This window comes from Solenopsis invicta, chromosome 3 (assembly GCF_016802725.1).
Source record: "Solenopsis invicta isolate M01_SB chromosome 3, UNIL_Sinv_3.0, whole genome shotgun sequence".
Taxonomy (NCBI): domain Eukaryota; kingdom Metazoa; phylum Arthropoda; class Insecta; order Hymenoptera; family Formicidae; genus Solenopsis; species Solenopsis invicta.
The window spans coordinates 25,968,679-25,991,770 of NC_052666.1; the positions used below are offsets into that span (position 1 = coordinate 25,968,679).

Sequence of the window (23,092 nt, forward strand, 5' to 3'; positions counted from 1 at the left end):
TTTCATTATTGTCGGCGCATTTCAGCGTATTTTGGAACGCATCCTACACGGCGGAGCGGGTGGAACTATCTCAGATTGAACTATCTGGAGCTATCCTCTGATTGTTGGGTCTGGTTGGGTCGTGCTGATTCCTAGATAAGTAAAAAAGGCTACTTTGACATCCATGGCGAGATATTCCAGTGAATCGGACTCGGATCACAGCAGCAGATACCGAAGAAAGAGGAATCGAAAGTCGAGGTAAAGCATATATAGGATTTGTACATCCAATTATTATTAATTAGAGGTTAGGAGTTTACAGAATTTTCAGTTTACATCTTACATTTCAATTTGTATCAGCGTTGTGTGTAACATTTTATTAATATTTTATTAAATTTAATTAATTAAATATGTTATTACATTTTTAATTCATTAAATGTTAATGTATTTTTACTAAACTGTATTTGCGCAAAATCATTTGAGGGATTATTTATTTTTAGATTTTTTTCATTAGTGAGAAGAATCTCAGTATTATAATAATTCTTACAGATCTAGCAGCTCAGATAGTAGCGAATCCTCGCCGCATCGGAGAAGATCATCAAAACATTCGAAAACAAAACGCAAACACCGTTCACACTCGAGAAGCAGGGGAAGAGATCGGAATTTAAAGAGCCATAAAGGATCCAGAAGTAGTCATTCGAGAGATCGAGATAAGAGGCGTTATCGTTCCAGCACTGGCAGATCGTACTCTTCAGATCGTACAAGAAGAAAAGCTAGATCCACATCCAGAGAGAAGTCACGAAGTCCTTCTAGCAGCTCGCAATCGAATCAACAAAAAATTAATACAGAGAAAAGTCAAGTTCTAGTAAAAGGTAGAAACATTGATGTTTTATAAATATTATAAACATTTGAATTTGAATGATTTATATTAAGAGATATAAATTACATATATCATTTTTCAGATGATTTTCCTATTGAACCACGTTTCAAAGAGGGTGTGCTTGATGAGATAAACGCTGAGGGTTTCACGCCTAAGACGTTTACTTCGTCTGCTACCAAAGAAAATAAATTGAAAAATATTGTAATAGACATTAGTTCGGATACCATACAGATTCCACCAGTATCTAACGTTGCTAGTGGCTCAGAAAGCATATTTCACACATCGGTAAATTGTATCTTATCTTTAAGGTTCTTCAGTTTTTTCACATAGTACAAAAATTTGATCAACTTTTGAGAATGAGTTTATGAATAATATATAAGATGATTAATATATATTAAATGACAATTTATCATTCTTATTACTTAAATTTTGTCCATTATTTTAAAGATACAATGTCAAAAAGTTTTGTATTAAAAGATATATATGGATGAAAATTGCTCTCCTTCATTTTAAACTAAAGAACTTCCTTAAATTTTTTAATGTACTCATAAGTAACGTTTGTTTTTTCTTCTCAGATTATGATGGATCAAGAAGCAAGATTCGACAAATGGGTAAAAAAGCTCTACACTCTCAGACAAAAAGCCATAGCTGACTTGATGCATACAAATGTAATTTGATTAAGACTACGTTAGTATTTTTTTATACACAATTATATATGATGTTCTGTATGCAAAGCATAAAATAAAATAAATTGATAAATCTTTATTAATAATTAATTTGACAAATTGATATATGGATAAAAAGTAAACAATTTTTGTAAAATAAACTTCAAAGATTGAAATAATAAAAGGCTTTTGTATAACCATTTTTTGCTTTGATAAAAACTTCAAGAAGCATAATATTCATTACAATTGCCAATACTGACATTCATATGTATCGTTTATTTTTTCGTCAGACTTTACAATTAATTCGCGTACAGTTTTACAAATTTGATTTCTTAAAGCTATAAAGCTAAGGAAACTTCTCAAACTCATGAAGATAGAAATATAGTGACTATAGGAACTTAACTATAATCACACGAAACGTGAATCGTGTAATTCTATAATAAAATTTAAATGTTCACGCATATAAAATTACGCGTTGTCGTCGGAATTAACAGAAATTAATCAATTATCAACAAGACATTCTGCATTTCCATCCCCACTTGAAAATGTGGTGGAACTAACTAATATACTATTTATTGCCACCAGTGTTTAAACTACATATCTACGGATACATTTAAAACGGCGTGTACGCACCGCATGTTTATACATTTGAGTGTTTATTGAGCTGATAATACAAGCAAGAATACGTAACTGATATGAAATGGATTAAAAATATTCAGGCACTCGGTCCATAACTCAGTGATCTATGCATACATTAATACATACATATTTTCTTCATCTCGGTTGATTTATAAAAAAAATTTAATAAGTTTTTTTCATGTGAGTATTGAATAGTTCAACTATTTTAAATTCGAAAATACAATGCAGTATTTTTGTGTACATCTAATTGTTCGTCAATATCAAAATCATTCTACAAAATAATATATATTTAATGTGCCATCTTAATTTCGACATTATTTAATAAATAATAATGATCACATGAATCAATCTATCACATGAAACAAACTATAAAATTTTTATTTTTTTCGTATGCCATTAGAATCTGAGGTCCAATTTTTATTATAAAATATTCTAAATTGAATTTAGAGACTCATTTCATAAATATTAGAGATTTAGGCAGTATTTAAGATTAAAGTATATAAGACTATGAATATCAGAGTATATCTCTGAATGTCGACAATGAATGCCGTACGCGTGTAATAAAAAATGAAAAACAAAATAAAAACGATTTCTTTTTATTTACGTGTGACAATACATCAAAATAAACTAATGGTAAAATTGTATTTAGTCACGAATATCTTATCTATTCCAGTTCTGGTTTACAGTTTCAGCTTTCATGCATGATAAATTGGCAATGAACTGGTACATAAAACATTTAAATACGATACTGTATTCATATTATATATATATATTAAAGTATGTAATTCTATTTATGATTAGAAATGCAGAAGAGATAAGCAAGTCTCTTATATGGAATGTCAAAACATACCAAAACTTTTTTTAAATCAATATTCTGCGTAACCTCTTTTCAATTCAATTGCGTTTTGTAAAAATATTTATATAGTCATAGCAATCTTATAAACGTTTAATGTGTTTTACAGAAATCACCTTCATTTTACATGAATTACAACTGCAAAACCAATATATCTCTTATAGAAACATATCTTGAAAATTATTTTCAATTCTGCGATATAAGTAATTCGTGTTTTATATCTCGAGCTTATACTGTGTTTAAGCATTGTCCATAACGCGATAGATTTTCTAAATAGAATTCACAAATGAATATATATCTATAGTACTGATAATAACGCATCGTAAAACTGCGTCGTAAGCGCGACCACTTAGTGCACGGCTACTCTACTGATTTCATCGATTATTAACGCAGACATTCATAAATATAGTCAACAAGCTGTGTATGCCAGAATTCATAATAATAAACGTTTTATTATTATGGCTTAACACATTTGCTACCTGTTTAAATAATATACCACGAGAATATGGAAGAAATATTAATTTTCCTATAAGAACCTGCAGGCAATGTATCTTACTAAACTTCTCTTGCATCTTTTTATAGTGATTCAGTCGTTCACGCAGTTTAACCTCTCATGAAGATGATATATTATAAAGAAGTATTTCTCATGATATATTATATACTTCAGATCGATAACCATGTACTTCAAATAACATTCATAATGTTATATATCTAAAATTAAAATGGAACAACTATACTTACAAGAGAAGTGTTTAATTATAAGATATTAAAAATGTTTTAGTTTTAAATAATGGATAAATTTAAAAACACTAAAACATTTAAAGCTAAAATCTTTGATAACTTTAAATGTTTCAGTGTTTTAAACACTGTTTAAAACTAAAACATTTGTAAGTTAAAAAAACGGGGACAAAAATAAAACATTTTAATATCTTAAAATTAAACGTTTCTTTTTTAAGTGTAATGAAAATGGAAAGACTCATGGAGGTTTCGATATAAATGTGGGAATATACCTGAAACATAATTTGGAAAAAAGCTAAAAACATGAAATTAATTGTAGCATTTGATAAAAAGAGTAACAATTTTAAATTCGACGGAATATTTACCTAAGTTTGCCCTGGACAGCTTATAATTTTTATACATTGATCTACTGGTGGTTTTAATATTCTAGAATAATTGAAAATTCTCACTGCTCAATTTCTTGTAGTTTCATTCGAAGTCCTCTAAATTCACGATATCGACTTCCATAATACTATTGCCGGCGAACTGACCGAACACTCCGCTCTGCGATGCGCTGCGTTTTACAACTGGAATATTCAAAAACATGATAATACATTAGTATGAGGGAATATTTTATTTTGTACAACTTGAAATTTGATAACTAACCACTAGTAGAATTAACTTTCTGCAGCATGTAGGTAGGCAAGTCTTGGCATTCACGTGCTATATACGTTCCGACGATTGACATGTCGGTAATTGGTGGTGTGATTACTTTCATAGTTTCACGTACGACCGCGGTGTCGACCTCATAGTAACCTGATTTGAAAGAATTTGTACGTGCAAAGTTTTAATATTTTATTAAGAATAAATAAAAATTAATAAAAATCAATTAATCACTAATAAACTTGATTCAAACTTACCGTTGTACATTTTTCTAAGGAGATCATACATATTACGAGGCGGTAATACGCGTTGACGATTCAGAGGCATGACAAAGCAAGACTGACCATCAATATCTATGATACCTGTTTTATTCTATAAATACAATATGGTATCAGAAAAATTGTCCCATGCGAAAGATCGTGAATACGAGAATAGAATATTAACTCACAATGTTGAAATCGTGTATGAAGCGGCCTTGTCGTCCACCGCGAAAATCAGGCACGTCGATCTTTTCATAGTGTTCATTCTCAAGATCAATCTCAAATCTCTCTTTGAAGAAATTATTGATATCATGATCTATGTGCCTCGCGATGTCCAGCGCATCCTGCTCCATGGCCCTGGTGAGACTCTTGGTAAAGAGATCAGAATCAGCCAACAGTCCCTGATGAACCGCATTACTGCCATAGGACGCTTTATTTGAGCTGTCGTAAGGAATGCTGTACCAGCCAGTACGGAATCTGCGCATCTGAGTCCTCGCATATTGTTTGTAGATGTACAAGCCGCCGATCATGCCAATAAGCAGTATCAGCAGCGCGAGAAGAAAGAGCAAAAATGTCGCTGTCATATGTATACGATGGATACTCCTTCTGGAAATAAAGTAACGGCTGGTCGGAACTGCATCTGCTTTTGAACGTGCTGCTTCAGGATCAGCTTTCGTATCCTGTTAAAGAAAAATATCCATTTAATTCACATTAATAGTTCCAATCATTTTATATTAATAATTAAATATTAAATGTAAAATCACACATCAAATATCAACTATGATTGAATAAGGCTCTTCTTTAATTTGTTGTTTTTATATTTATATTTAATATTATTTTTATAATTTAATTCTCTTATTCTAAAAGAATTATCTCTAAATTAATTTACATTAATTCTACAATTCTCTAATAAACATTCTGATTAATTCTTTAATAAAATAGTAAATTATATGAAAGTATTATCTCTATGTGAAAAATACATGAAATTTATGAAAACACGTGTAATTGTCAGCAACTACAGAAGTGTCTTCTCGAATGGATAAAACAAAACTAACGTGGATAAATAATTCAATTACTCCTAGAAATGCAATTAAATTTGTCTGCCTATAAAAAAACATATATAACAAAAATTTAATAGTTTCAAGGATTAGTTCTTTAAGATCTCCATTTTTAGATCACTTGATCAATTGTGCGATGGAAAACGATCCAATGTTTTAAAAATTAATAGAAACAGGAGAGGGTCGGTCTCATCTCTTGTAAATACCCCTCCTTAGACGGTTTATTTCTCTGTCTGTGAAGTCAGTGCGTCATCTTCGTTAAGACATGAAAAGGTGCAAAGTGTGCATCTATCACGTAGCAGTAAATTTTGTCGTTTAATTAACTCGACCTAGCTCTTGTCGGTGGACACGCATACACTCGCGCGGGTGTGCGCGCGGTGCATGTCAACACGGCTCGACGGCCGAGCCCAAACGCGCACTTGCGCTGACAGCATAGAGACAAGCGCAAGTATAGATACTATGTACTCCGATATATAAATTGACAATTTGTGAAATACGTACATACACGCATATACATATGTTCGTTAAGATTTATTGCTAGATATATGCATGTATACATATATATATGTACCAAGGGTTCTGTTAAGTGGCTTTGCTGCGCACAACGCGGCCGATTAAAAGTAGCAATGTTTTTCAATCAACCAAAAGGGGCGTCGAAGAGAAATGTCGTACAAGAAGCGCGATAGCGAGCGTCGCCAGCGAGCGATGCTTGTATACCAACCGTTGCATTTTCCTCCACAAACAATGGCTGCTCCATTTTGTCGGACGCCTTCTTCTCCGTGATCGCTTTCGTGATCACCGTCATCTTGGTGGCTTTTTACACTGCAAACACTGACGAGAAATCCGAGCTCGAGTGTTCTGGCTGTCGCTAAATGCCAAATGGCGATAACCGTTTATCGCAACGAGAGCGATAAGAGTCCGCGAAACCGGAGACGCGGAGTAGGGGAAGTCGTGACCGAACCGACGTATACAACCCCGCAGTCAACTCAAAGCGACTGCGTCGCTAGTGGAAGTTCGTGGGACACGGATAACCCCCCTTCGAAGAGTTCGAAGCAGAATACGCTATACGCATGCATATAGCTACGTCACCGACCACGTGACCAATAGACATACTCGTACCCTGATACTTGTCAAAGTGGGTTTTTTGAGAACTATACAGATTATTTTTTATTATATCATTTTATTTTTTATCCTTTCTTATTTATGTTAATAATGCGAAAGACATTTTAAATGCTATATATTATATGTATATGTAATATCAATATATAATAAAATGTTTAGGGATTATAATTAATTAGAATTGAATAAATTAAGATATTTTTTAACTGAAGTTAAAGTGAATGACTTGTAAAATTAATTCAGCTATGTTAAATTTAAATTAACTTGAAGTTAATTTAAAAAGCATTATTCATATTAAATTAGAATTTTGTCATTTTTTAAAGTTAGATTACTCAAAACATGTATAATATGGATCATAAAATTCAATATTTTATTTGTAAATTAAATTTATATGAAATAACAAAGAAATATTGTTTTTTATATGGGAATTTATTTTTTCTTTAATTGTAGTTGTGTTTTCACATATATATCGGTCTGTATTCTCCTATTATTATCTAATATTATTAACATTAAAATTAATTTTTCGGATATTTTCTTTCTTTTTTACCATTTTTTTTATATATTTCTTGCTATTATTTTTTTTTTCATTTTCTGTTTCTTTTCCGTGAGGAATCTAAACATACCTTTTGTTACAGTAAAATAGGTACGCGACTGAGCTTAATAGCGGCTGCTAGTGCTTACTGCTTATCTCATCGCGCATGCCCTAGTATCTCTCAACTAATGCAAACGCCGAGATTGATCGCCAACAACTGCGTTTACTGTGTGCCGCCGCCGATGATGTAATCGTTTCTACTGGTTCTTGATGCGACAATTGTTGACATGTGAAGCTCGACGTCGCGCTTAATTAAAAATCCGAGAAACTTTCTGTAATTAAAAAACAGTTATATAGAAACTCGTAAAGAAAAAGAGATAGGCGATTTTTGAGATTAATATTTGAATGGAATCCTAACGCAAAGATTTTACGACTATATATTTCTTATAAATTGAAAAGAGCTGCTAAGATAGGTTAATATTCCAAAGTAATACAAAAGTAACAGCATGAATGCTGGCGAAAAAGCAAAAGGAGCTGAAGAGCAATTGACCGAAGAGAAATATATCGAGGCTGAAATTAAGCTGGAAACCACGCGGCTTGGTCACCAAGAATTGGTAAAGTTGACTAAGACGACCATAAACAATCTCGTTGAGCGCGAGCCACTGCTCTTTGGTTTGCCCTCTGATGTTACGATAGAAGAGCTCAAATCGCAGATCGCGGTTGCGCAGGGACAGGCGATTACTTTGTTCTTGAACCGTGGGGAACTGCCAAAGCTCGCAGTAGTGGTAATGATTTTCGTTGCTGACATTTCATAATGCAATTGTATTGTGTCGCTTCAACCATTATCATTTTCTTCACTTTATTTCAGGTACCTCCACATGACACAACTGTGCTCGATCTGAAAAAGGCCATCAAGCGGCACATGAGCTTATCTTTGAAGAGGGAGAACGTTAGAAAGAAGATAAGTTGGAAGCGCATCTGGAAGAAATATCATCTCTGCTTTGAAGATATTAGACTTTCTAATGACAATGAAAACATCAAAGCTTATGGTATTGCCAATAAGGTGGAATTACATTTCACAAAAAGACGCAGAGAAAAGAATAAATTGAAAAGTTAGCACGAATGTTCTGTATAAATTATAATTCACACTGTAACTAGTATTTCATTCAACGCTCTGTACACATGTTGCTTTTCGATACTTTCCATGTACACTGTGGATCAGAACACCTCTGAGATAATTTTTATTTCTAAAAGTATAAAAAAAATTCTTCAATGACTGGAATGATGTACTTTAATATCTTTAAAAAATATTTGTATAGTTTATTCACAAAAAATTGTATATATACCAACTCACAAAAAATTGTATATATACCAACTCACAAAAAATTGTATATATACCAAAATTGTTTATATAGCCTTTTTTTAGAGACAAATTTACAGAACAAAATTGTTGAATTGTGTGTATAGTGTGTCTGATGATCAAGATTGCATAAATAATAATTAAATAGTATGTAAATAAATCTTGATACCTTATACAAGCTATATTATTCTAATTTCTTATTGACATTAGTCTTTTGGTTTTTTGTCAGGTATAAGAATTTCACAAGTCAGTCCAGGTATACAGTCCTCCAGCATAAAGCAGGCCAGCTCGAACGCAACTGTTTTGTAATGATTCGTCACAATTAGTTTCTTCAAATTGGTCATTCTGTAGAGACATTCCAGTCCCCTCTCGGTGATCTTCTCACAGCCGGAGATGTCCAGATACTCCAGTTTGGGGAACTCTGCCGAGATCTTGTCCAAGCCCCAATCGTCAATGTTCTTGCAATCCTTGAGACTGAGCCACTTCAGCTTCATGAGACCACACAAGTTACTTAGGCCCTCATAATGTAGATCAAACCCATTGATGTCCACCGCCTCGAGAACGTAGCTTGGATCGTAAGTGTTGGGTAACTGGTATCGGCCCTTTTCATCCCGTTCCGTCCAGTAAGAGTTACCCTTGAATCTGACCCGGCCGCCGCGATGGACCAGAAAATGAGCGGTGGCCAGATTGGCGCCTAGTATCTCATGCCTCTCCGGATTAAACGCTTGGCTGGTCTTGTTGTACTGCACCTTATGGTACCTATACCACTTCATAATAGTGCCGAGGGAGAAATCGGTCTCCTTTGGTGCAGCCGTAGGAAACCAGAAGAATGTCTTGGGTTTCTCCGGATCATCTCCGATTTTGGATGTTACTGCATCATCCTCTTTCTCTCTCCACTTATATTGTCGTTTCTCATGTTCCACGCTGTAACCACGTACTGACTGAGCGAGCGTGTTATTTGGAAAGCACGAACGCTCGCACAGTTGTTTGCCGAGTGCGAATGTTAATCGTTTCGTTAGCATTATCAGTTAAAAACTTGATCAATTTAGGGTAAGCTTTTGATTGCCTTTGATTAGAGAACGATGGCAATGCGCGTGTACCGCATTCTAACCTAATCTCACTTGACCTTGCTTGACCTAACATGATTGATCAAGCAGTTTGATTTTGAATATGTTTAGTCAGATTTATAGTCAATTTTATAATTTACGCAATAAAATTTTAGAACACAGTTAAAATAATAAATAAAAATAAACATAACGTTTTAAAACTACATTTTTTAAATGATTTTCCTTAGATTAAAAACTGTAGAAGTTGTATATATAAATTACAATAAAAAAAAAAATTGAAAATATTAACAACTAACCTGAATAAATTAACATGAAAAAATATCATTTATTTTTTTTTCATCTAATATAGTTTTTTAAAATAGAATTTTAAAAACTCTAATAGAATTTTTAAAAATAGTTTAAAAAATTTTATTTAATAGTTTTTAAGAAATAAATTAAGTGAGACTAATTTAATATAGATATTTTCTTGGTGAAAATTTTTCTCAGAATTTTTATACAAATTATTTTCGAAATACTTGACAAAAACACTGAAAGTCTACGTCATGTTTTAGAATTTTTCATATATTTAAATTTTGAAATGTTCCAAGATTTTTTATCCTATAAATTTCTAAAAAGTATTTGAAACTCTTTTAGATTTTATAAAATTTCATCAGAAAATATAGAATAAGAAATTTAAAAAGTTAGAAATTATACAGAAATTATAAAATTTATACATAAATTTTACTAAAAAAATTATATAAAAATTTCTGAGAAAAATTTTCATTAAGATTTATATTGAGAATTCAGAAAGCTTTGAAATCAAGTCCCCTTCTCGGCCAATTTATATGCTGAAGTAATAAATGTATATATTAAAAATTCAGAAAAGTATCAGTTTCTTCAGTGATGATAAAAATCTAACAGGTGCATCAAACATCTTTAAATAAATAACGTGTGTATGTATTGTCAATTTTATTTTGTATAACTATGTATTCTTTTTTCGCATACAAATGTATATTCCTATTTTGTACATGATTTCGAGACCTTGGAATTATCTCAGTCATAAGGCCGGTTTCTCCGACTTCAATTAACTTAATTAACCAATTAAATTTATGGGATGCAAAACTTAAAACTAATTTTTTCTAATCTAATTTTTCAATTATTTTCATTAAAATTTAATTATAAAAGTATTATATTTACATGAATTATAATTCGCAAAAAATATTACATAAAATAATAAGATCAATTTTACATACTTTTTTGTGTAAGAAAAAAATAATATGATCAATTTTAAGTTTTGCAATTGACTATTCTGAAATTTAATTGACCAATCAAGCTAATTGGAGATGGTTAGATCAGCCCATAGCTATAATTCATTAAAGTTCATTAAAGATTTATATAAACTTAGTCATTAGGGAAAGCTCTATAAGCAGGATTGCACTTTTGCAGTAATGCTAGACTCAACATTACTTAAAATATGAATCGTTCGTCTTCGAGTTATTTGTACATCATAACATCTGGAGATTGATACATGCACATATACGCGTCGCAAAGAAGTCGTTTCGCATGTTCCGGTAAATGCCGATCGTCTGTCAGTTCGGTTAAGTAATTTCCTCCGTCTTCGCTCAACCAGTAAGGAAAATCTGGACATGGCACCATTTCCGGTATATTATATCCATTTTGCTCTCCTAATAATAATAAATGAGCTTACATCAGTAAGAAGAAATTATTAATAATTATTTTAATATTTAAATTAAAAGATTGTGAACAATGAGGTAGTAGTTAGTGAAAAATGCAAAATAAACGATATAAAAAATATATAAAGCAAGTTATTTCATTATACATATGTAAACATGAATGTAAGAAAAAATACCTTTTCTGTCAGCCATGGAATCGAAAAAGCACCATGGTGCTTCCGAACCAGGGCCGCATTTTACAAATGAAACGTAGTGCGAAGTTTCGATGCAAACCACCGCGGACAGCTCTAAATACAAACGAGGTACAGGACAATGTTCTTGCAGAATTGTAAATTCCATAGGTACGTTCAGCTTCTTTGGTTCATGATTCGTTCTCCGTTCATGACGATGTACCTAAGAAAAATACATAAAATAAATTATTTCTATGTGAATTTATGTTACATTTATATATCTCTCTTTTACTTTACGAACTTTTTCGAGGCACTGTAAACAGAAGGCTATACTTTCGAGACCGACGCCGCATTGTCCGTAACACTCTTTACACTCAAATTCTGCTAATTTGCCGCACACTGTGCATTGTCTAGGTGCTGCAAAATGATATGTAAATGTTACTACAACTTGTCTCAGACAGAAGCGACTATTATAATACAATTTGCAAATAAGACATAACGATACTTAACAGTCTTCAATAATGTCTGTCACGTCAAGTAACAACGTAGGTTGTATCTTCTGATACATTTTAAATGATTTTCCAAAGCGCGGCATTTGTATGATGAGACAGGAAGGAACTTCCTTCAGTCTGATATTACTAGTCAGAAAACTTTGCTCCAATAATTGCTGCACTGTCGGTAGATTCAAATGATCATCTTTTTCGACAAATAATTGATAATGGTAGGCGTCCTGTCCGGAGCTTAATTTGAGAAATGGTTCGGCATTCAAAATCTGGGCGACCAGCGATGTTAAGAATTCTTCCGGATCTAAGTAGAAGGGATATATTAAAAGTTGTTAAATTGATTAAAAATAAAAACTATAATATTTCGGAATACAAAAATAAACCTTTCTCTTCGCTAGTGAGTCCGGATACTGACGACAACTTTTCGAGTAATGTTCTGAGCTTCATTACACGATCCGCTCTGACAAACATATTTTTTCTCAACGGGTTCACAATCTCCTCCCTCAAAACTCTCTGCACTTCTTCATACTGCGGACAATCTTTCTCATTCGGCGGACTAAAAAGCCATTAAAATTTTTTGAGAAAACACTATACTGCTATTACATTTACATAACAAAATTCATTTTTTTCTTTCAGAGAGAAATAATTTTTAATTAACAAATACATTCATTTGCATTGAAGCGAAATTAATTACCGAAACAGAAGATTGTCGAATACGCTGGTAAATGTGAACATGCTAAAAAGAGTTGCATCCAAGTAGCATGAATTATGATGACCCTGAATACCACGATACTTTCCGCATATACTTTCTAAGTCTCCCTTGACGGAGATAGGCCGTACTATGCCCGTGATTACAGAGCTCTCCATATTACCGAAATTATCGTTGTTTGTTAGTGCAGGCCGTTCGTTGAGCTTCGTCTGTTTGAGAAAGATATTAATTAATAAACATGGCGTATTAACGTCACGAAGATAATAGATAACTCATTTTATTTACGTTTTCGTAATGAGAACAGTGTTCGATGTCTATAAATACAGCTTTGTAAGGTCTACAATGAAAATACCTGATGTCTTTGTAAGTTCCATCAGTACCTAAAGGATGTCCGTTATCCTATGAATGATAGAATGTCTAATTTCGTTCTATTGTTTTTATATTTTATATCATCCATTCATTTAATAAGTTCATTTTGCTTACCAGCTCGACAGCTGCCATCAATTTGCCAGGAGTTGTACCAGGTGGGGTGCCGATCCATCGAATAACACCATAATGAACATCAGTATCCAAAAATACTTTTACATTAGAACCAACCATCAATTCTCCTTTATTCTCTACTTTGTTGAATTTCTTGATTTCGTTCTTCTCGTCATTACCTATTGCAATTAACAGTTTGTTGTAATCGATTGTCGTATTATTCGAGTATTTCTATATAATACAATGCTCAAAAACAATATATCAGAAAATAAACGATCGCTTCTGATGTAAAAAAATACGTATTATCGCGAAAAAAGGAAAGCATTTGAGTTCAAAGTGCAATAGAGGTAGCGTGCCAATTGTATCTTACTGTAATCCAACAAGCTTACGCCACGCGCATCTTCCACGTCACTGTATATATTTGATTCTATATCACTACTCCATTTGTGCTCCAATACAAAAATAGGAATGTTCTGCAGTTCTGCTGCCATTGTTAAACAAAAATACAATAACCGCAGAGCGTCGTATAACCTGGCGGCAGCCCTCGAGGAAGTCGGGCTAGGTTTTGTACGTCTATTTTTAAATACTTGAGCTATTATTAACTCCCTCTATCGCACGGGAGAAATTAAAGTCCGTCACTAGCTAATTTTGTGTTTTAGGGTTCTTAGGGAAAAGTATCAACAGAATAAGTATATTGTTTCTTTGAAATTACCACATTTAAAAAGAGCGTGATCGACGTTTTTAGCGTAATTATTAACATCGTTTTCAAGATCCAATTTTCCAGCTTGACGTTCTTTTAGTAAGTTGACAGATTCTTGATTGTTGTTTTTGTTGTCATCAAACAGCGTGAATTGCTCTAATAAAACAGCCGGTGTACTGTCGAGCACAGATCTCTTCTTATCATTGATATAGTCAGTTGTATTATTTTTCAAGAACGATGCTGAAATATAAAAATATGTAAACTACATGATTATAAAACTAACAAAGAAACATTGATTTGTAAATGTAAATACTTTTTTCAATACCGCCAGAGATTGGATCGATATCCTTATAAAATATTATATTATTTATAGGGGCAAATATTGCAGCAGCATTCCAATGTGTGGAAGCAAAATATTCCTTGGCTAATAAGGATGTTTTAGATAATTCCTGATTCTCCTGTAATATATACATATATACACAGCATTATGTTTATGTCACTGTGTTCTATATTATACATATGTATTTATTTATTGCAAATTCATTGTAAAAGTCATGTACATTCTTTTTTTCAGCATATATTTTTTTGTTTTATAACAGCTAATTTTTGATACACTATAATTTTACATTTAATTCATCTTTATTTTTTAAATTAAATATTTTTTTATATAATTGTTTTTATATATAATTGTTTTGTATTATATATTAATATAATTTTTATCATATTTTATAATAAAACTGTTAAATATCTTCAACATAAGACTTATTTGGAATTAATTAAAAAGTAAAAGCACTTGCTTATTTTTTAATTTAATTTACTTCTAATAATTTAAAAAATTTGTTTATCTTAAATCATATTTAATAAAAAACTTTAATACATGAAAACATAACATAAATAGTTGAAATGCCTCATCGGTAGATTTTAATCTGATATTGTATGATTTTATAAACGTTTCATAAAACTGTGCTCCAAATAAATTTTCAGTCCTAAAACACAGTTCTAAGTTATACAAGAAATAGTAATAATAATAATAATAAATTTTTTACAATGTTAAGGAGAAAGGGTTCTCATTGACATCAGTGCTATATTAGATGCTTATTAGCATCATTAATTATTAACTTAATTTTTAATTTAATAACATGATATTACTATATCTTATTCAACTGTATTTTAAGACCAAAAATTTATTTGATTTACAGTTTCATGAACTTTCAAGAGGTATCACACATAAAATACTTGTAAAATCACACAATAAGTATCAGCATTAAAATCTAGCAATGATGGACAAGGCATTGATTGTTTATATTTTATTTTATTTCAGTTCACATAGGCAATATTTATAGACAAGAGGAAGGACTTTGTATATACATGACTTTGTATATACATGATATATTTTCTACTTTTAAGTTATAAAATCGAAGATCTTTAACAAAAGTGACAGTAACTAAAAGCAGCTTTAGTTAATTCACCACTAGTTCTAGGCCAAAGTAATGTCCAGGTCCAAGTTGCTGCACAGGTCCGATGTATCTGACAAATGCTAATTCTTTGGCGCGTCTGTTAGCAGGATCGGAACAGTACCAAACTACATCGTTTACAGATGTATTTCGTATCTGTTCACACAGAGCCTCGTCGTTCGCTATTCGGATCCTCTCCTGAGGAGATTGTACGGCGAGCAGGCACTGCCAGACCATCGGCGACACAGGGATCAGGTCGTATTTGTGGCAACGCCATTCCGTGCCGCACCAGGTCTTAGATCCGCCGACGGTGTCGGTCACGCGCACCCTCAACACGCTCTCCTTCAAATCCTCCAGTGCTTCTACAAGCATTCCCAGACGCAACTTGTTAACGTTAACGTCGCACGCACCGAATATCCGTATCAGTACCGTGTCTTGCTTGGCAACATAGTGCTGCAGGACCCGGCGTTCCTTGCTACTGTCCTCCATGATCTGGTTTTATTAAATGATCATCGTCATTCATCAGAGGAGAAATCGATCTCGCTCGCGATTAACAACCTTGCGTTTGCAACCTGTCAACGGAAGTTGACGTTTACCTTGTACTTCACTTTTCTCGAGAATCACATGTTATTTAGTTAATTGAACAATTTTACTTTTCTTCGAATTTCTGATTCTTCGAGTTCTTTTTTCTTGTGCTACATATTTTGGCGGATTGCACCGACAAGATTTACTTAAACCTTTCACATACAAAGCACGGTGCGGAGAAATTGATAATAATCGAAGCAGAAGCGAAGGCTGTCAAATTAACTGGGGAATTTTTTTATCATGCGTTGCACGTCAGGGCTGCGTTCCAAAATTTTACTCGTTGAGTAGAGTGACCAATCAGGATAAAGAAATCTTCAGATTTCTAGTTGGACATAGGCTGCGTTCCGAAATTCACTGCCAGTACTGAAAATCTATAGTATACGTAACATGAACTATAGATTTTCAGTACTTGCAGTGTATATCGGAACGCAGCCATAATAGTAAGAAATTGACCAATCATATTCAATTTATAGAAGAATAATCGATTATGATTGGCTAATTTCTTATGGTAATAACCATTATAAACCAACCTGACGAATAGAATTTTCGAACACACTCCTGTAGATGCACCCATTTTGTGCGTTGTGATCTTTGCCCAAAGAGATTGTACATTCTTTGCCGCGTGATTTTTGCAAGATCCTCGCGCCGATAATATTCAGGTTACGAATATGGGTGATACCGGTCACGCGGATATGTTACCCGCCGACACGTTGCGATTAACCGCCGATTCCGGCTTCAGCGAATTGCTGAGATCGGCGGAACAGTTGTCCGCAGCCGTCGAGGGAAACGAGGATCTACCGCAGGTCGAGAGAAATCTGCGACAGATATTACAGATATTAGAGGCATCTAATGAGCTGTGGTCTCGCGTCACGCAAACAAGCACGCAGGATAACGAAGCGCAAGCGTAAGTTTATGCCGATCTATCGCTGGATATGATACATAAATATGATAAATTTCGTACATATTTTTCACACAACAGTTTAAAGTTTCTTGGTACTCCAATTTTTTGCACGCGGTATGCGTAATCTCTTGTTAAAGTAACTGGAACTCTTGATGCTTAACTTCCAAGAATACTCCCGAAAAATGTATTACTTCTTTATTTCTGTTGTTAATAATTAATTTTATTGTTAATTGTAAATTATTAAGCAATTATAATTATGTAATATAATAATCATTTAAATATATTGTTCCCCATTTAAATATGGATGATAATTTAGTTCACTTTTTTATTCATAATTTTAAAAATTTTTTAATTAATTTTATAAACTATAACTAAGGAATATACAGGATAAGAATTGGATTGAATTCAAGATTCACTAATTACAAATCAGTTATTGTTGTTAATTACGAGTTGTTCTCACATGAATTCATTATCTCTATATTTTTTTGTTATAATAATAAGATAAAAATTAATATAATAACATCAGCTACTAGATATTGCTGCTTATTTCAAATATTCTCAGATTTCTTTTAATAAGCAAAAATAAATGTATTAAAGAAAAATTCCATTATGAAGTCATTTCATTATTCTATTATTGTAACCACAGAATATTGTAATATTGTAAGAATATTATAATATTTTAATTAATATTTTTTTTAATAAATACATAAACTTTTATTTTAACTTTGTTTTAGTTTTACTTTCATATAAATTACATACATGAATTTATAGTTTAATCGAAACCACTGAGATAAATAGTAATACCTCCATAAACAGTAATATGAATGAATTAAGCAATTTGTCTGTATATGTTTAAATTATAGATTTATATTAAAAATTATATTTTTATGTATTAATATACATATTAAACATAAAATTTTTTGTAATGTTGCTAACACTTAGATATCTTATGCATTAATACTTAGATTTTTACATTGTTGAGCAATGTGACATTGTATCATAATTGAGTGTCACACTGCATTGTCTGTGTATCTTGTTGGAAAACACCTAAATGTTAATATAAAAATTAATGTTTCAGTCATGTCTTACTAGGCTCTCGAGGGGTAGATTTATCTCAAATCTCGCAAAAGCTTAATTCACTCAGCGCAAGACGCACGTTTGAGCCTCTAGATCCTATTGCTGACACGGACATTGTAAGTTATCTTAGGAATGAAAAGGAGAATGCAATTCTTTCCATTATTGAACAGGTCCACAAGGATGTACGTACAGTATTATTGAAATATTTACATACTTATTTGTATGCAATGTAAAGATTGACACTAGACTTACTTTTTAGACATTTGAACTTACTAGAGCACAACAAATGGAACATATGTTAGGAGAATGGAAGCAAATGCGTTTTGAGATAATAAACGCCATGACCGCGCCATCCGGCGAGCTGGTGGATTTACGCGGTGCTCCGCAACGTACAAAACTAGCTGGTTCTATGGTCAGTGGACTCTCCAATATAGAAGTCGCCTATGTGAAGGAATTGCAGACTTATAACGATCATGTACTTAGAGGCGTAACACGACCCAGTCTGTTCAATGCGTTCTACAAAGCTTCTGAGTCCTTTAATGACAAGAAAATCGTAGATCTATGGCAAATGGTAAAGTGTATGGTCGATATTCCACCGACACCCAGAGGAGACCAAATTAAATCAAGAAGCAGCTCCGCGATTGAACAGCGAATTGTCTTGCAAGCCAAAAAATATCTGGAAAATCGATATAAAGATTTTATGAACTCCATAATCAATGATAATCTGATGCAAGCAAAACGAGGTGGCCTTCCAGGCACCAAACATCTGGTTAAAAGTTTCGTGGGTGTCAAAGTACAAAATTTGAGAGATTTGGAGCAGGATATCATGGTGGAGGATAAGCCGTTGTGGCCACTGGTGTACTACTGCATGCGATCCGGGGACTACAAAACCGCATTGCAATGCCTGAATCAATGCAGTATAGAATTCCCGGAATTTAAAACTGCTCTCGAGGAAGCCTGCGACGATCAGCAACATCATCCGAGCAATCGCGCTGAATCCATCCTGAAGCTGCACTATAGGAAGCAAGTGCGATCCATTACCGATCCGTACAAGAGAGCGGCATATTGCGCATTAGTTCCCTGCGAGCCGGATGATTTGCACTCCGAAGTAATATCCACGGCCGACGATTACTTGTGGCTGAAGCTGTGCCAAGTAAGAGATCAAGCGGATGTTGAGAATAAACTTACGTTGGACTACCTGCAGAGTACAATTTCAGAAATATATGGTAATAATTTTTTAGACCAGTAGATTATCCTCGGAATTTTTTCTAGAAATCTTAATTGATATATTGTTTTAGGAGAAACTTATTATCACGCGCACGAACAGCCATTTTTGTACTTTTCGATGCTGTTCTTGACCGGACAGTTTGAAGCAGCAATAGAATTCTTGGCCACGGGCGCTGGAGCGAGGCATTTACCGCATGCTGTCCATCTGGCAGCTGCTATGCACGAACATAATTTATTGGCCGTTAGTCAAAGTGTTTTAGCGCCTTTGATAAGCGTAGATCCTGCTGATAAGCCACCAGCGAAGAGACTGAATTTCGCTAGACTGATATTGTTGTACGTTAAAAGATTCGAATCGTCAGACCCGAAAGAGAGCCTTCATTATTTATTTTTATTACGGTAAAATCTTTAATTGCTATTATTATTATAAATTATTTAATTATTATAAGTGTGATATTATATTGACGCTTTGCTTTTAGATGTATGAAGGATCCGTATGATCGTAATATGTTTGCTGCATCTGCTGCGGAAATGGTGGTAGACGCTTCCCCTGCGAACCGCGTTTTACTAGTCGGAAGACTTGACAAAGATCGCAGACTTCCAGGGATTTTGGATCAATTCCAGATCAATACTGACGACGTAATAAATATATGTGCCGAAACATTGTATAGAAAAGGTCTGCTAGAAGATGCAGTCATGATGTACGATCTGGCTAGAAATCACGAAAAGGTTCTCAGTTTGATGTGCACACTTTTGACGCAAGTTGTTAGCCAAAAAGGAGCGCCTGGCTCTCTCAGGGCACGATTACAAGTCACAGCCATGGATATCAGTACAAGGTACGTAATTTACACGGGTTCGATCAAATATTCTTCAAATTATAAATTTATAAATTATAAATCAAATTTTCAAATCATACATTTAGATTATAAATTGAATGCAAATTTTAAGTTTATTATTTATAACTTCTATAAATCTTTTCAGATACAAGGATATTGCAATCCAAGCGCCTTCGGAAGTAGTGTCTTCATTCTATACCTTAAGAGATCTTATGGTTTTCTTCGATCAATTTCACAACGAGCAATATCAGAGCGCGCTTAGAGTAAGTATATTTTTTAACAAAGTATAAATAAGTGAGAATAATGCTTTAGTTAGTTTAAAATTTAAATATTATATTTTTTTTAGACAATCGCGGATTCGAAGATGTTGCCTCTTCAAGTGAAAGAAGTCGACGAAAGAGTGAATGCTTTACGTCGAGTGTCGCCTGAAGTGGCTGGCACACTAGCCGATGTTCTTCTAGCCACCATGACGATACTGTATCGTCAATATCAAAAATTGCGATCGGTGGAACCAGGAGATAAAATCGCGAGGGAGCAGCAATTACATGATCTCCGAGAGCAAGCCCGAGCATTAACGAGTTTCGCAGGCACGTTACCATATCGTATGCCGAATGAGACGAATAGCAAACTTGTACAAATGGAGATCCTTATGCACTAGAATTAAATGCAAAATTTATATACCTTTATATACCTTTAGTATTTAAGTATAGTTTATACATTTGTTAGCTAACGTTATTTAAAAGGTTTGATTTTTAAATTTGATTTATAGATAAATATTCCAATAAAATTTTTTATTTTTAATTAAAAGTGCAATGAGATTGCATATATTCCATCAAAACGTTTATAGGTGACAAAAATAAGTAAATATTCTTTCAGATTAAATCTAAATATTGTATTATACGTTGCAAGAGACTTTGTAGAATGCAAGAGAAAGACTCAGTACGATACTCGAATTATTTTTGTATTTCTATTTATAAATATACGCGATGTACTGAATATAGAATTTTGCAGACATGTTAATTTAATAAATATTGAACACAATGATTAATTCCAGTTTATATTATATTTTACGCCGCTTTTACTCGTATGTTCTATCCTCTAGCTTTCATCTAAAAGACTATTTTAGTGTGAAAATAATTTTTATTATCTTGGATCCTTGCAACTTTCTGCATTACAAGATTTCAAAGACGTTACAGATATCCCACAGCTGAGATCTGCAACCTTGCCTTCTTTTACCTACAAAGAACTCTTATTATTATGTGCATATAAAACAATGAAAAAAAATTAAATAATCTTGTACTTACTGCTCTGTAATCCAGGAACATTTCCTTAAAAGCCAAGAAGTCCGTTATTGTTGACAGTACCTCGAAAACTTCACCTTCTAGCTCCTTTTGCTTCTTACTGCATTTTATTTGTAGGCATGCACGAGAAGGAGAGATTTATTAGAGAAGTCCATGAAATTGTTTCTATTATTGATTCATCTATATACTTTAATTATAATCACTTTAATTGGTGTAAAAGAGTATCAACTGTAAACTGTGGCATGACTTTCTTCAGGTAATCTACGAGATATGTCTCCACTGCTTTATTCTGAAATAATGATTAAAGTATATCTTAATAAATCTGTAACAACTCAGAGGATTACAAGGCTTTTTTTGAAACTCACATATTCGTTAAATATATCAGTGTAAATTAACTTGTTATCTTCCACTGGTTCAAAAACGTCCCAATACTTCTCTAGAAATTTATGCTGAAGAGCTTGAAAGTCTTCCTCTGGAAAATTGATTCGTTACGTTATAAAACTATCAATTCAAGACTGAGATCAATCCGATAAAACTCTATTGATTAAAAAGTCAGAATGATGTTATACCTAACAACAAATCCTCGATATGACCGATTGTTTCGTCGAACGAGCGGTCCTCCTCGCTTTTCGAAATCTGCTTTATGTCCTCTGGACTCGACAAAGTTGGCTCGTCTGAAACAATTATTTCAGTACGTTTATCAATATATAAATTATTGCATATATTTTTTTATCGAATTATTGTACGACGAGCCTTAGATTTTTCGCGGCAAACGTTAAACCTCACGAAACTGAGTAAATACAAACGAATACTAACCCATGCTTTTCTCGCTTCTTTATCGTAAAAAATAAGGCACTCTCTTAAATTGCAAGATAAAATCGCGTCACTCGTAAGCAGCCAGTTTTCCGTTGAATTAAGTAGTTGCCGGAACGACGGAGGCGATCGTTTTATTGATCAGAGTTTTTTGGAGGTTAACATAGATTAGTTTTCAGTTTGACTGAAAAAAATTACAGAACAATTGACGCATTTGCAAAAAAATATTAACTTTATTTCACTTATCATGATGTATTGGATGCAAATTTAATGTTAATTTATCGTGTTAAGTATTATAAATATCAGAGAGCAATCTGTTCCTCTGTTCGATTTTAGGTGCAACCAGGTGCAACTGGGTGCAACCTTATTTCGAAACGCCTGTCCACAAAATATATCTATAAAATATGGACACTGAACTACGTAGCCAATATATTTCGCGTTGGGAATGCCCACGTTTTCTTTCTCTCAGGTTTTTCTCTGGCGCAGATGTTCACGTGTAAACACATTGGAGAAAAAAAAAATTCTGATCACTGTAGCATTTTTTTCCCTTCTATCAGTAATACAATTTCTGATAATGACGTCGATCGTCTCGTCAGAGAGAAGTCTGACGATAAGGTAATCGATTATTTTTGATTACTCGATATGTTAATCGATATGTTAATCGTCATGTGGAGGATCAATTTACTCAGATTTTAATTTATTTATACTTTTAATTTTTATTTTAAGAATTATAAGATTTGAGACACGTTTTGAACGTAAAATAATAATAATTATCATCATAATGCAAAAAATGTATGAACATGAAATCAAGGAGCGGAATATGTAGTGTCAACCTTGGCGCGTGAAGTTGACCGCGCGGGAGACGAAGCCGCTTCTT

The 23,092-nt window shown here is 33.2% G+C and overlaps 7 protein-coding genes across 12 annotated transcripts; 3 read left to right on the plus strand and 4 right to left on the minus strand.

Moving 5' to 3' along the window:
* Window positions 1-41: 41 nt before the first annotated feature.
* On the plus strand, window positions 42-1,628 carry LOC105197237 (zinc finger Ran-binding domain-containing protein 2). The gene is made up of 4 exons (XM_011163531.3): window positions 42-237; window positions 526-848; window positions 939-1,141; window positions 1,432-1,628. The coding sequence occupies exons 1-4, from the start codon at window positions 164-166 to the stop codon at window positions 1,531-1,533; spliced, it is 702 nt and encodes a 233-aa protein (XP_011161833.1). The 5' UTR covers window positions 42-163; the 3' UTR covers window positions 1,534-1,628.
* Window positions 1,629-1,757: 129 nt separating this feature from the next.
* Window positions 1,758-6,728, minus strand: LOC105197240 (integral membrane protein 2C). Of its 2 annotated transcripts, XR_003268524.2 has the most exons (6): window positions 6,433-6,516; window positions 4,842-5,333; window positions 4,651-4,765; window positions 4,397-4,546; window positions 4,117-4,317; window positions 1,758-4,023 (listed from the first exon to the last, which is right to left on the minus strand). XR_003268524.2 is itself a non-coding variant. In XM_026133167.2 (5 exons), exons 1-5 carry the CDS (start codon window positions 6,514-6,516, stop codon window positions 4,220-4,222), a joined length of 939 nt encoding a protein of 312 aa, XP_025988952.1. In that variant the 5' UTR covers window positions 6,517-6,728; the 3' UTR covers window positions 1,758-4,219. The 2 variants fall into 2 exon arrangements, 1 of the variants encoding a protein (XP_025988952.1); XM_026133167.2 differs by having other exon boundaries at window positions 1,758-4,317; window positions 6,433-6,728.
* A 648-nt stretch (window positions 6,729-7,376) lies between these two features.
* Window positions 7,377-9,871, minus strand: LOC105197241 (distal membrane-arm assembly complex protein 2). Of its 2 annotated transcripts, none has more exons than XM_026133168.2 (2): window positions 8,892-9,871; window positions 7,377-7,694 (listed from the first exon to the last, which is right to left on the minus strand). In XM_026133168.2, exon 1 carries the CDS (start codon window positions 9,742-9,744, stop codon window positions 8,929-8,931), a length of 816 nt encoding a protein of 271 aa, XP_025988953.1. In that variant the 5' UTR covers window positions 9,745-9,871; the 3' UTR covers window positions 7,377-7,694; window positions 8,892-8,928. The 2 variants fall into 2 exon arrangements, with proteins under 2 accessions (XP_025988953.1, XP_011161841.1); XM_011163539.3 differs by lacking the exon at window positions 7,377-7,694 and adding an exon at window positions 8,216-8,260 and having other exon boundaries at window positions 8,892-9,869.
* Window positions 7,656-8,900, plus strand: LOC105197242 (U11/U12 small nuclear ribonucleoprotein 25 kDa protein). The gene is made up of 2 exons (XM_011163540.3): window positions 7,656-8,147; window positions 8,231-8,900. Exons 1-2 carry the CDS (start codon window positions 7,869-7,871, stop codon window positions 8,477-8,479), a joined length of 528 nt encoding a protein of 175 aa, XP_011161842.1. The 5' UTR covers window positions 7,656-7,868; the 3' UTR covers window positions 8,480-8,900.
* Window positions 9,872-10,720: 849 nt separating the features above from the next.
* LOC105197243 (ubiquitin carboxyl-terminal hydrolase CYLD) lies at window positions 10,721-16,278 on the minus strand. 4 transcript variants are annotated; one of them, XM_039447291.1, is made up of 12 exons: window positions 16,075-16,278; window positions 15,494-15,970; window positions 14,338-14,482; window positions 14,037-14,264; window positions 13,328-13,503; window positions 13,130-13,243; window positions 12,830-13,053; window positions 12,519-12,691; window positions 12,143-12,439; window positions 11,934-12,049; window positions 11,639-11,855; window positions 10,721-11,453 (listed from the first exon to the last, which is right to left on the minus strand). In XM_039447291.1, the coding sequence occupies exons 2-12, from the start codon at window positions 15,965-15,967 to the stop codon at window positions 11,263-11,265; spliced, it is 2,355 nt and encodes a 784-aa protein (XP_039303225.1). In that variant the 5' UTR covers window positions 15,968-15,970; window positions 16,075-16,278; the 3' UTR covers window positions 10,721-11,262. The 4 variants fall into 4 exon arrangements, with proteins under 4 accessions (XP_039303225.1, XP_025988936.1, XP_011161845.1 ...); XM_026133151.2 differs by having other exon boundaries at window positions 15,494-15,840; window positions 15,908-16,277; XM_011163543.3 differs by having other exon boundaries at window positions 14,350-14,482; window positions 15,494-16,278.
* A 453-nt stretch (window positions 16,279-16,731) lies between these two features.
* On the plus strand, window positions 16,732-21,149 carry LOC105197248 (nuclear pore complex protein Nup93). Its single transcript, XM_011163545.3, has 7 exons — window positions 16,732-16,967; window positions 18,043-18,223; window positions 18,301-19,267; window positions 19,340-19,664; window positions 19,745-20,101; window positions 20,247-20,364; window positions 20,448-21,149. Exons 1-7 carry the CDS (start codon window positions 16,732-16,734, stop codon window positions 20,757-20,759), a joined length of 2,496 nt encoding a protein of 831 aa, XP_011161847.2. The 3' UTR covers window positions 20,760-21,149.
* On the minus strand, window positions 21,146-22,721 carry LOC105197247 (ADP-ribosylation factor-like protein 2-binding protein). The gene is made up of 6 exons (XM_011163544.3): window positions 22,219-22,721; window positions 21,972-22,076; window positions 21,768-21,874; window positions 21,606-21,691; window positions 21,406-21,502; window positions 21,146-21,337 (listed from the first exon to the last, which is right to left on the minus strand). The coding sequence occupies exons 1-6, from the start codon at window positions 22,220-22,222 to the stop codon at window positions 21,245-21,247; spliced, it is 492 nt and encodes a 163-aa protein (XP_011161846.1). The 5' UTR covers window positions 22,223-22,721; the 3' UTR covers window positions 21,146-21,244.
* Between the last annotated feature and the right edge of the window lie 371 nt (window positions 22,722-23,092).

What these genes read in the sequence shown, in the direction of transcription:
- LOC105197237 (XM_011163531.3), top strand. Translation starts at nt 164, where the DNA reads ATGGCGAGATATTCCAGTGAATCGGACTCGGATCACAGCAGCAGATAC. An exon ending in AAGAGGAATCGAAAGTCGAG is followed by an intron (nt 238 to 525) that starts GTAAAGCATATA and finishes TAATTCTTACAG; the next exon opens with ATCTAGCAGCTCAGATAGTA. An exon ending in AAGTCAAGTTCTAGTAAAAG is followed by an intron (nt 849 to 938) that starts GTAGAAACATTG and finishes ATCATTTTTCAG; the next exon opens with ATGATTTTCCTATTGAACCA.
- LOC105197240 (XM_026133167.2), bottom strand. Translation starts at nt 6,516, where the DNA reads ATGACGGTGATCACGAAAGCGATCACGGAGAAGAAGGCGTCCGACAAA. An exon ending in TCATACACGATTTCAACATT is followed by an intron (nt 4,766 to 4,841) that starts GTGAGTTAATAT and finishes TTGTATTTATAG; the next exon opens with AATAAAACAGGTATCATAGA. An exon ending in CCTTAGAAAAATGTACAACG is followed by an intron (nt 4,547 to 4,650) that starts GTAAGTTTGAAT and finishes CTTTCAAATCAG; the next exon opens with GTTACTATGAGGTCGACACC.
- LOC105197242 (XM_011163540.3), top strand. Translation starts at nt 7,869, where the DNA reads ATGAATGCTGGCGAAAAAGCAAAAGGAGCTGAAGAGCAATTGACCGAA. An exon ending in TGCCAAAGCTCGCAGTAGTG is followed by an intron (nt 8,148 to 8,230) that starts GTAATGATTTTC and finishes ACTTTATTTCAG; the next exon opens with GTACCTCCACATGACACAAC.
- LOC105197241 (XM_026133168.2), bottom strand. Translation starts at nt 9,744, where the DNA reads ATGCTAACGAAACGATTAACATTCGCACTCGGCAAACAACTGTGCGAG.
- LOC105197243 (XM_039447291.1), bottom strand. Translation starts at nt 15,967, where the DNA reads ATGGAGGACAGTAGCAAGGAACGCCGGGTCCTGCAGCACTATGTTGCC. An exon ending in ACTGTTCTCATTACGAAAAC is followed by an intron (nt 13,054 to 13,129) that starts GTAAATAAAATG and finishes TTTCTCAAACAG; the next exon opens with ACGAAGCTCAACGAACGGCC. An exon ending in TTCCATGGCTGACAGAAAAG is followed by an intron (nt 11,454 to 11,638) that starts GTATTTTTTCTT and finishes TATTATTATTAG; the next exon opens with GAGAGCAAAATGGATATAAT.
- LOC105197248 (XM_011163545.3), top strand. Translation starts at nt 16,732, where the DNA reads ATGGGTGATACCGGTCACGCGGATATGTTACCCGCCGACACGTTGCGA. An exon ending in CATTATTTATTTTTATTACG is followed by an intron (nt 19,665 to 19,744) that starts GTAAAATCTTTA and finishes CTTTGCTTTTAG; the next exon opens with ATGTATGAAGGATCCGTATG. An exon ending in AATATCAGAGCGCGCTTAGA is followed by an intron (nt 20,365 to 20,447) that starts GTAAGTATATTT and finishes TATTTTTTTTAG; the next exon opens with ACAATCGCGGATTCGAAGAT.
- LOC105197247 (XM_011163544.3), bottom strand. An exon ending in CTGATATATTTAACGAATAT is followed by an intron (nt 21,692 to 21,767) that starts GTGAGTTTCAAA and finishes TCATTATTTCAG; the next exon opens with AATAAAGCAGTGGAGACATA. An exon ending in TGTTCCTGGATTACAGAGCA is followed by an intron (nt 21,338 to 21,405) that starts GTAAGTACAAGA and finishes AGTTCTTTGTAG; the next exon opens with GTAAAAGAAGGCAAGGTTGC.